At 38.1% G+C, this 12,109-nt stretch overlaps 1 protein-coding gene across 6 annotated transcripts in view; it reads left to right on the top strand.

Moving 5' to 3' along the window:
• GRIA4 (glutamate ionotropic receptor AMPA type subunit 4) overlaps window positions 1-12,109 on the top strand; it is a 229,016-nt gene that overhangs the window by 126,900 nt on the left and 90,007 nt on the right. For all 6 annotated transcript variants that reach the window (XM_085216278.1, XM_085216276.1, XM_085216281.1 and 3 more), the window contains exon 4: window positions 10,040-10,224. In XM_085216278.1, coding sequence (XP_085072404.1) covers window positions 10,040-10,224 — 185 coding nt within the window. The remainder of the gene's footprint in view (window positions 1-10,039; window positions 10,225-12,109) is intronic.

Here is a 12,109-nt window from a genome sequence, read left to right as displayed (position 1 = left end):
GATCTCTCCTTCCATTAGTTGTACTTATTTCCATCATAAAAGTTCCACAGTATGCAGTCTAGTGAGGTGCCTGAGAATAAAACGTATCTTTCAGAAAGTCACTCAGGCATCAAAGGGCAGAGAATCTGAAGCACCTGCGGTTAAAAATCTTTTTCACTGTTAATAGTTTGCATTTTATTCTCAATAGCAAATTTCTTATGTACATAGCCAACTAGTTACATCAATTAAAGAGAAAGAAATTTAGTCTGAGTATACTGCCTCCATACTCAATAGAGAGAAAAGGAAAATTTCTTTTGTTGTGGTTAAGATGTTTTGTTAATTACCTTCAGAAGGGGCCTGTTTTTCCCTTATTGCTGACTGAAGGAAGCCAGAGTAACTAGCGTAGGATTAGCAATGCAACAGTTAGATGGGAGAAATCCTCCTCTAAGTCTTGTACTGCAAGTCATGTTTTATATATTGGCCTCAAATCATTCTGATTTGCTTCTCTGAACTCTGTCAAATATTTTACCATTATTTTTTATAATGTGGACTAAAAAAGAGGTTTAGTCATGTAGCAGTAAAGCAGTGTTCAGAGTGAAAATCACATAATTATTGGCTTCCTCTTCCTCATGTCTCTCTCAAGTAGCTTGATGTTACCTTAGCTATCTTACATCATCTAAGGAACTGCTCGGGTCTGCATATCTATGACTGTAAAGCCATTCAATTCATTCCTCTGGACACATTCCAAGAGCTGCATGTCTTTCCTTGTGCTGGTGGCCCCAGGCCTGGACGCAGTACTGCAGATGGGGCCTCACAAGAGCTGACTAGAGGGGGACAATCACCTCCCTCTCCCTGCTGGCCACTCCTTTTTAATGCAGCCCAGGATATATAGTTGGCCTTCCGGGCTGCAAGCACACACTGCTGGCTCATGTCCAGCTTCTCGTCCATCAGAACCCCCACATTCTTCTCCACAGGGCTTCTCTCAAGGTCTTACCCCATTCTATATAAATACCTGGCATTGCCCCGGCCCAGGTGCAGCACCCTGCACTTGATCTTGTTGAACCTCATTAGGTTTTTGTGGGCCCACTTCTCCAGCCTGGCCAGGTCCCTCTGCAGACTTGCTGAAGGTACACTCAATGCCATCGTCTATGTCATTGATAAAAATGTTGAAGAGCACCAGTCCCAAGACCAACCCTGAAGGACACCACTTGTGATCAGCCTCTACCCTGACACAGAACCATTAATCACAACTCTTTGGCTGCATCCAGCCAGCCAATTCCTAATCCATCAAACAGTCCATCCTTCAAATCCACACCTCTCCAATTTAGAGAGAAGGATGTGGTGAGGGATCATGTCAAAGGCCTTGCAGAAGTCCAGGTAGATGACATCCGCTGCCTTTTTCCCATCCACTGAAGCTGCCACTCTATCATAGAAGGCCACCACAATCTGCCCTCGGTGAAGCCATGCTGGCTGTCTCAAATCTCTTTATCTCGCGTGTGCCTTAACATAGCTTCTAGGAGGAAATATGGATAGAATTAAAATTGCCTCTCGCTTAAAATGAATACTTCTTAGCGTGAGTGCTTATTGTTTCAATCTAAGACTTACATTTTTCTCATTATTCTGTAATTACATAAATTCTGATTTAGCATTCGAAGTTCTAAGTAAGAATTTGTAAAATTTAAGAAATTTTCTTCATTGCTACTTGTAAACGTCAGAGGAACTTAACACTTCTTATCTGATTCTGTTGCAACTGAGCCCTTTGGCATAGCTCAAGGAAAGAAAATATAAAATGCTAATAATACACATAATAGTGCTTAGCATATATTTGCAACTATGCTCACATGTGTTCACCTCTTTGTATGTAGTCATAAGAAATATTACTAGTCTTGGTGTTACAATTTTACTTTGAAGTCATGTAGTGATGTGGGAATGGTAATGACATCTGAGAGCTGGGAGAGCACAAGGGCAGCTGTCAGACTGCCTTCCAAACCAAGATTTCTCTGCAGTTCCTCTCAACTTTTCCATCATCTTTATCGCATGGCATCTTGATGAAAAACCTTCACAGTATATTTCATACAGAGGTTGAAGTCTGAAATGCAAAGAAGGGGAACATTTTGCTACAGAATGGGTACAGCACAAATGGGACTTGACATTGTCTGAACCTTTGATCATGAATTTCCATGGCCAGGCCACCTCCCATTTACTTGCTGAAGGCATGTAATCTACATGCTGTTATTTCTCTTAAGACTTGTTTGGAAAAAAGGTTGTGTTTGAAACATACTAACACCATTTCTTATGTCCATCTCAGGAAAAGAAAATTATTACACACTTCAGCTAATGTTATACGTGCACAGCTCTCTGCAGCATTGAGGGACAGAATGACAGAAAGTCTGACCACGGACAACTGATAGAGCTTGTTTTGGAGGTGTCTTACAACACTGAGAAGTTATTCCAGGTCATAGATATCAGTGAGTCAAGATGCATAAACTCAGATCATAAGGGTAATTTCCTTTGTCATCATATATTCTGAAATCTGTGAAGCAGTCAACAGTAGAGACAATGGCTAAATGTGATCCATTGTTTCCACGGTTTCATTTCAGATCCATCTGCAATAAAATTATCCTGATCACTGACAGTAATGGTGATATAGTTCATAACCTACATCATACCATAACGTACGTATGTAATAAAACATATGCAATATAACATATATAATTAAAAATATGTAGAGTTTGGAAGGCTAAATGAACACTGACGTGGATTTATTGGGGGCTAGTCATGCTGGATCAAGCAAATTTCATTCTTTTACAAAGTAGCAAATTTTATATACTTTGAAAAAAATAGGTGTCTCATTCTAATAGGAATTTTTAAATAGTTTAAATGATTTTTTTTTGTAAATGAGGTAAGGAAATTTTGTCTCAATTGAATTTCTAGAATATGACAAAACAATCATCATGCTTGGACTCAGAAAAATGTAGATGAGGTTCACTGTCAAATAAGTGAGTATCAGGTAGTGACCTATTCTGGTGTCAGTTTTTCAGAGTGTCTTTGTTAATGTCTTGGATGAAAAAAATATGGAAAATATTTAACTTTTAGATGATAAAAAAAATGAAGAGACTGTGTCTGCTTTGGAATGTGTGTTTAAAATATATAGCGTTTTCAGCACTGCACTTCAAGAAAGATGTGGATCAATTGCAGCATATCCTGAGGAAAGAAAAGAAAATAGCCAGAATCTAGACTAAAACATGTTCCACAAGAAAAGCCTGAAAATCATGTTTCATCAAGAGAAGATCAGGCAGAAAAGAAATGAAACAGCAATCTTCAGTTATGTGAAGGATTGCTTTAAAGAAGACGGGAACAAACCATGCTCCACATCTACCAGGGTAGGACAGAAATGAGTGGCTTTAAATTGTGCCAGGGGAGATTTAAGTTTGACTTCAGGAAACATCTCCTAGTGATAAGGATAATTAAGCAATGAATATATTACCTAGGAAGCTACAGCTCCTCTTTAGAGGTTTTTAAGGACAAACAAAGATACCTGTCTAGACTGATTTAAATATAATTTATCTGCCTTTGGGGATGGAGGGATAGAGAGGAATAGATGGGATTGTTTCTTGAGCTCCTTGTCTTATTTCCCAATCTTTCTGTCAATTCAGTGAATTAGACCTAAGAAGGACTCAGAACACACTTCTAGTTGTAGCTTTCACTCTGGCATTTGACTTAACCGGTTTGTACGTTTTTTGTGTTGAATGATCTGGCTGCAGCTTAAATGTGGAGAAGGTCAGGCATGTGAATGAGTAATCATGTGTCAAAGGTTGTATGTCCAAGCTTATAAATCTCAGTTCAGGAAGTTGCATACTGGCCAAAAATATAAAATAAAAAATAAAAAATAAAACAAAATAATGTGTTAATAAGAAGATATCAACTGTAATGAGGGAAAACTAAAATACAAATGAATGTGGATGTTTGCAATTACTGGATGAACACATCCAATATATAATCATGCATAATTTGTACTATGTATTATTTGTATGGGTTTCATCACTGTACTGTTAGGATTAATCTTGCCAGGGGTTAGGCTGTATAAATGGCAGGTGTTTTCACTAAGCTTCATGTCCAGATTCCTTTTCTGTAGAAACAGAAAAGTACCTCTGCAATAAATATCTAAGACAAATTAAAAAAAAAAAAAAAAAAAAAAAAAAAAAAGCTTTTTTATGGGAGATCCATCTCTTTTGTGGAAGCCTGAATGATTAACTTAGACACCTTCTTTATAGACAGTTAGTTTTAAGTGACAGGAATCCAATCCTGATAGTCAAGTATATTGGGTTATCCATACCAAATGATTTGATCATTTATTCTGCACTTCTGCTATTTGTTGGATTTATAACAAATGTATTTCTTTCACTGATCCTCATATGAATTCCGTTAGACTGAAGTCACTTTCATAAAATACCTCCAGCATCTCAGCCTCTGTAGCTATAGGGATCACAGATAATTTTTGGAACAGCTGGATTTTTGTTCCTGCTAGAAAGTTAGGTGGACCAGAAAAAATGTATTTGCATTTCAGCAATGTGCAGTATATAGTGTCTGTTTTGAAAAAGACAAAAAGCTCTGCGTTACACAGAACTGTCTTCTACTCCTTGGGCCATAACAGAAATACACTGCATGTGTTGCTCCTAAGTTCATTAACCTGCTAACTCGTGTCAGTCACTACTGTCAGAAGAGAAAAGAACAGTAATAATACATGAACAGTGCACACTGTGCATCATAGAAAATTAATACTAAGTTATTTTCTGCCCCATAATCCCATACCATTATTTATTCCTGGGGTGCTGTTCTTCAGAGCAAGCAGCCACTTTGCTGGCTGCCTCCCGGCAAACCCATCAGCAACAACTGCATCCACTTAGAGGGACAGCGGAAAAGATTTCCCAGAGTTAACAGGTTTCTGGAAGATGAAAGTTATTAGAATTCTAATTATAACTCTGTAATTGATCACTGAAATATTGCTGGTGAAAGCAAACAAGCAAGAAGGTAAAAGAAATGGAGAGAAAGAAAAGGAAACAAGCCAACCATGTGCCTTCAGGCAAGAAAAAAAATCAAGAAATATTTATCTGATCACTTCATTTTATTCTGAACTCACTGAGATTTAGGTATCAGATTTTCCTTTTCATTTAAATGGAAATAAATAAAATTAAGTCACTGACTACTGAAATGAAATTGAATGGGGGCAAGCCTAGCTGGAGCAGAAGAAGACAAATAAAAACACCTGAAGGACTACTGAACTTCTATAATTGAAAAAGATGACTCGTGATTTCAGCTACTTGGAGGGAAGGGGCAGGAAGAGTAAAGATAGGGCAGTGCAGTACTGGCAAGGAGAAAGACTGGGCTCTCAAATTCAGGCACTTACAATGTGCTTTGCACACTTTGTTCTCCAGCAAGTGTCTGTGATCGTCTCTGAAGAATTACTAATCTCTCTTTAAACAGACATAAGACCAGGTGCAGACCTGGCATTGCTTCTCTATGATTGATGCATTTTGCAGTGGAAAACATGCCTACGCAATGGGGAATGAGGGAAGTAGGGTTAAAAACATACGAGGTTTTGTTTGTAAGGTACTTAGCTGCAGTATCATTCCTAGTAAGTATATTTTTGGAGATAAACGTTGTCTAGTCTGATTTTACAGGAAAAGAGAAAAACAACTTTTTGTGTTTCTTTTTGTTTTTCAACCAGACAGTTGTCAGGTATCCATTTGGAAAACAGTAGTAGTGTGTTAGATTACCACAGTTCCACTTCACCATAAAACAGAAGTAAATAGGCTGAGAGAGCTGTGGCTGTTCAACCTGGAGAAGAGAAGGCTCCTGGGAGACCTGAGAGCAGCCTTTCAGTATCTAAAGGGGGGCTGTAAGAAAGAAGGGGACAGACTCTTTATCAGGGTCTGTTGTGACAGGACAAGGGGAAATGGCTTCAAACTTCAAGATGGGAGATTTAGATTGAACATAAGGAAGACTTTTTTACAGTAAAGGGTGGTGAAGCACTGGCACAGGCTGCCCAGAGAGGATGCCCCATCCCTGGAGACACTCAAGGTCAGGCTGGTCAGAGCTCTGAGCAACCTGATCAAGCTGCTGATAGCCCTGTTCAATGCATACTTTTCCTGTCTCAGGTTTGATTCCAGGGTAGTGAAGTGGAGCTGCTATTACTGAACATTGAGCAGTTGTCAATAGAGTCTGCATTTGAGCAGTGACCCACAAAAGCAGTTGGCAGACTTCTCCTTGCAGGTCATTAGAGGAAAATTCCATAGGATCACAGTCCTGTAAAAAAAAAAAAAAAAAAAAAAAGGAGAAGATATTCTTGCATATAACATCTTTGCATTTAAGACTTCAACAATGTTTCCAAGCAATTTCAGTGATACTTTTTCGTGTTCAGATTTCCTAATTTAAATAATCAAAGTGCTGGAAGGACAGGTATTCTGTTGATAAAGACCCCCAGTCTTCAACCAGTTATGTCTGGACCAAGTAATTTGCATTTTTTCCTAATGATTTAACTGGATTTAAAGGTTGAATTGGTGAGGAAAGGTTATTATATATGTATCTGACAACTTCCTTTTCTTTTGTTTCTTGGTGTAGACCTAAGCATTTTGTAAAATAATGGTTTAAATAAAAAAACACTGACTGTGTTGCTCAGATGACAGGAGTTAGCTTTTTTAGTTTGCTTTTGTGAAGGCAGTAATATCCCACAATACATGGGATGAAATTTACACATATCACTAAACATCCAGAAAATGATTCACTTATCTGTCTGTGACATAACTGAGGATAAACAGCAGATAACCAGAAAACAAATACTTCTCAGAGCACAGCTGTATGATTCATGTCTAATGTCTTTGCTTTGGCAAACACATCTCTGAAGTCAAAGAACTTTGTCTAAGCAGAAGCACTGCACTTAGTTTCTGTATTGATAGTATTATCGATAGTACTATTTGATAGTATTGATAGTATTATTGATAGTATTATAGTTAGTTTCAATTTTTTTGCTGTATGTGCAACATCACATAAAACTTTTTTTTTTTTCCTCTAGGCTGTTGCCAATTATTTTAACATATAGCGATTTTCCTCTGCATATGTAATTTTGATGCCATCTGACCCTGTGATTGCCTTTATTCATTCTGCACAAACTCCATCCTTGTCAGGCAGTTTTATTAAAATTTCTTCTTGTGCACTGAATATATAACTGTGCCATGAATTACCTGCACAGGAATCACTCAGATCTTGTGGAGATGTGTGCTATATCCAGTTACTACAGATTACCTGTTTTATGCTCTACATGAAATATATACTAACATGAAAACCCATGTCTGAGTGCCAGCTACTGATGAGAAGCTGTAGAAGCCCAAAATGCCTAAATGGAGGCAGTTGCTAATGAAATATGGCAAGTCAAACCTTGATCCAAGGTAGAAGAAAAGCTTTTATTTGTGTTTGCCTGATATTTGTCATGCTTTACGCTGGGATAAACTCCCAGTTTGATCAAAACACATCTCAGTAAAGTTGTCAAAATGAATTAAGATGGGAATGAGGGGATGTCAATTGCTCTTTCAAACACCATTCATTCTGAATCAAAGAAAATGTTAATTTGTGTCAGGAAGCTGAATTACGTAAATGTTGACTGTCTTTGTAGCAAAGACCAAGTCAAAGCTGCAGTGTAAATGAAGCAGGAACCCCTATAACACTGCAGTAGTCTTAATGTACATCTATATAAGGAAATGAATAGGAAATTAAGCAAGAAATACAATGTTTGGGAAAGAATCGTGTTATGATTTGCAAAGATAATTACAGACAAAAAAGGAGATTGAATATAGCAACAGGAAAAGCAGAATAATTATGTAGCAATTAACAGGAAAACTGTGTGGTTCTTCAAAAAAAATAGCAGTCATCAGGTTAAAAATATATGCTGAGTACAGAAATGCTTTAACAGTCAATGCATGAAGTATTTGAATGCATTTCCTAAGGTAAAACATTGTTTTGTAAATTGAATGTCTAATTTATAAGATAAAATAAATTACACAATTTGTGTTTTCATTATAGGCGTTTGCATTTTTATCTTAAATAACAAGAAGATATAGATTTTAAGTTAATACTTCAAGGACTGCAATTGCCATAGGAGCCAGTGAGAAAATAACTGCTCCTAATTTGCAATAGAATTAGTGTCAGATGTCCTAAAATCTGTGTATTCTGATTAAAAAAAAAAAAAAAAAAAAAAAAAAGCATCTGATTTTATTTTACTGAGTAGCAAGCCTGGTTTTTGGTAGTTTTGTTGGTCTACTTTATCAGTTAGCAACTGCACACTCACAATACTCTTTCTGTAGCTTAAAAGGCCCCTCTTGCAATCTGTGGGAATCTCAGTCAATACCTTTTATGGGGAGCCTGCCATGCAGTGTTGCCTCCAAGTGCATTGCAATAACAGCTGGGGATCCCTGTGCCTGGGCATGGGATCATCCTGTGGAAGACAGAAAGAAGGCACCAAGTGTATCCATGTTATCACATGAGAGTTTGAAGAGGTGAAATCTTTTGAAGATAGTGGGAAAAGACAGCAATTAAAATGTCTTTTTTGTTGTTTGTTTGTTTTGATTCTGGACAAAGGCACTTTCTTTGAATTGTATCATTTCTACTAGTGTGTTGTCAACAAACATGCCTGTCCTTGTTTTTCTTAAACATTAGCTCTGGATCTGAGATGTGCAACCTTCTTTGCTTTATACAAATTCCCCATTTAGATAAAAGATGGGATGCTTCCAACTTTAGGAAATTCTTGGGCAAGTCGGGGCAAGATGTGCAAGATGTCCTGTGTAGGCACAAGCTCCTCTCCTGCCTCTGTGCTGCACATCCCTAGTGAGAAAAATTAGGATTGAGGGGAGTGGCAGGAGGTTACGGGCAGGAAGCCTGCCCTATGGGTTCAGGCAGAGACCTGGGTGCAGATGCTGCCTTCATTCCCTGTGAGTGGACTCAGAGATGACATTGGGGGCAACAAATAGTAATGAAAAAGAACAGTGGTAATAATTAATGCTTCTGTAGTGCCCTTCATTTGTTGACCTCTAGTCACTTTGCACGCATTGATTAGAGCTATATAGGATCACTGAAATAGATCCATGTGATTTTTATTCACACATATCTTTACTGGCATAAATAAGGAAGTTGCTCTGAAAGTAATGCCTTATTATTTTTCCGTGAGCACTACAACAGATACAAAAAGCACAGTAACACTATTTGATAGAGCAAATTGTCAGCTGCAAAATACTATTTCTCAACACAATCACTGCCATTAGCTGTGCATTTTCACCAGCAATGAACAAGAGCCTGCATGCTGCATTCGTAACAATCTGCACCAGTGCAGGTGCCCCTATGACCACTGCTGAAACTCACCGTTCCTGCCTCATTGTGCTCACAGACACTGTTTGTTCTCCAGAAACATTCAGCAAGAGCTGATGAATGCCAATGGGTGCTGGTATTTTATGCATGAAAGAATTCAGTTACACACCTTTCTGCTCTTATGTATAAGTATAAAAGTAAGAGACAGTAAATTCTTATTGAGAAGCATCAAAAGTCTCTTGGCTTAAATATTTTCAAAAAACAAAAAGTGCACTGGCAACAAACAACAAAGCATCTCAGTCTAAATACTCTGCTTTTTTAGTATACAAATCTTTCTGGTGAATGAGTAGACTCTGGTATTTTCTTTGTGGTATCATGAGAAAGGTCAGGATATATAAGTTTCAATGAAACCAATCTGGGAAATTGAATGGTTGACAGGATGAGTTTATATGTATAAATCAAGTGTGGCTTATTCAGAATACTGAGAATCATTCCAAGACTTCTGATTATAGCAATTGTAATTTTCATTAATTACATAATGTGTGCTGATCATGGCTAACAACAAAGGTAGGGATACAGACTTTATCTTATTCCTCTCCCTTGCAGGAGCCAATATTAAGAGACACAATATTGTTTAAGAACAATTCCTATTTAATAATAATAAACAATTGTTGTGTTACTAGTGTACTGTATCCTTTTATTTTAGGTTATTCAATACTTCAAGCTATTATGGAAAAAGCAGGACAAAATAGCTGGCAAGTCAGTGCCATCTGCGTGGAGAATTTCAATGATGCCAGCTACAGGCGGCTTTTAGAAGACCTGGACCGAAGACAAGAAAAGAAATTTGTGATAGACTGTGAAATAGAGAGGCTGCAGAATCTCTTAGAACAGGTAACACTCCTTTTAATGTCTCTGTAAACGCATTACTGAAATTCCAAATGAGATAACACTGTGCATTGCTTTTTGTTTATTTTCTCAGTGGAAGTATGATTGGCTGCTCTTCCCTTTGGTTTTTCTTCATGGGCTTACATCTGTAGGTCCACATGCACGCTCTGTTTGCCTTCCTGTAAGATTCTTGTCACAACAGCCAGTACCTGATCACTGAGCCCCTTTCCCAGCACAGGGCTGTGGGCAGCACCTCTCTGCCTGATGTGTCCCATGCTGGGGCCTTTGGGCTGGTAGAGAAGCACAGTGCTGTTGTATCACCATGGTACCCTCCTTCTGCACCTTAAGGGGGAAAAACTGACAGTGTTTGAGGAGGAAAAAAAAAAAAAAGCTTATTTGAATCCTGTATTACTTGCAATTCACAAGACCATGTATTTCTAGCTATAAAATGCTTTCCACTTATTGTTGTTTATATTTAAGCTGATAGTTTTATTACCTTAGCAGGGTGTGTATGAACATGGAGAACAGCAGGATAAAGGTGCTGTTGAATTGAGAAGGAAGGCCAGGTTCTTCCCTGAGTTATTCACAGAAAGCTGCTGTTATGTAAAGAAAACACTGCTCCAGACAGATAGCTTGCACTGAGCAGTACCTGCTCCAGCATATAGATCTGACTCTACACAGTGCTTGAATGAGATCTTAAATACTGGAAAAGAATAAAATAATTCCTTGAAAGGAGCAGTTTGTTAAGTGATGGGAGAGTAATTTAGGGTCACCTATCCACTCCTCAGTGATCCCACGGTTGGGGTGCCAGGTTTGCTGCCCACTGGCAATGCAGGACCTGCAAGACAGGATTGCCATCTGCTGGCAGCGGGGCCTGCACAGCACTGCTCACCCTGGATCTTGATGCATCTGCTGCTGAAGTCACAGAAGTAAAAAATGCCATTTGTGATACAAAAGCACGTAAAGTAATCTTCACAGACATATATGCATCACATTTTCTTTTAAAGGCAAAATATAGAGAGACTGAGAATTAATGGTATGGCTGATTTAGAAAGGACTTTTTCTGTCACTGTTGCCAGGATGATGATATAGATGATATTGTATTGCTAAGATATTCATTTGCCCATTTTTTGTGTCAGTGATGCCATTATATTTCAACACATGCATTCTATAGTTATGATGAAACTCTCCCCAGGTTCAGCCTATGTTGTAGTAAAACAGAACACCCATTTGAGTGTCTTTTAAAGTATATTTAGAAAGATATTTATCCCCTCAGCTTTATTGTGTGTGGATTTATATGCACGTAATTTCTTTCACACAGCATGCAAATGTGAATTAGAAAAAATATGCTGTATTACAAGGAGTCCAGAATACACCCACCATCCTATGTAGGTGTATGCACTGAGCATGCACTCAGTTGCACAGGCAACGAAATAATTTGATACACAATCAGAACTCACTGATCTCAGACATACATTTTATTTCTGTCTTGGAGCTACTCTTTTTTTTAAAAAAAAAAAAAGATTATCACCTGCATAGTCAGTTCTTTTTGAGCGTAACCTTGTGCTCTTTGTTCAGATCATTCAGAAATGGACTGGATATTGATTTTAATGGAACTTCATATTGACCTCCTCTGACTTCATAGAGGTCTGGATTTTACCTACCTAAAATAAGCACTTAGTGCATATATGACAAGTCATAAAAAAGCAGTGCTTGTCCTCAACAGGGTGAGTCAGACATTGTGAATCTGGCTAATGCCTCTGAGGGTAAGCCTGAAAGCTGATGGAGTACTCTTTCCATTAACTGTTCTGAGACAGTCAAGGGTAGGAGTTACACCCAATTTACAATGTTCCTGTGTCCTAGCCAGTCATACAAACCCATTTAGAAAGTC

This window comes from Meleagris gallopavo, chromosome 1 (genome assembly GCF_905368555.1).
Source record: "Meleagris gallopavo chromosome 1, MGAL_WU_HG_1.1, whole genome shotgun sequence".
NCBI classification, from domain to species: domain Eukaryota; kingdom Metazoa; phylum Chordata; class Aves; order Galliformes; family Phasianidae; genus Meleagris; species Meleagris gallopavo.
This window is presented reverse-complemented; position numbering and strand designations above follow the sequence as displayed.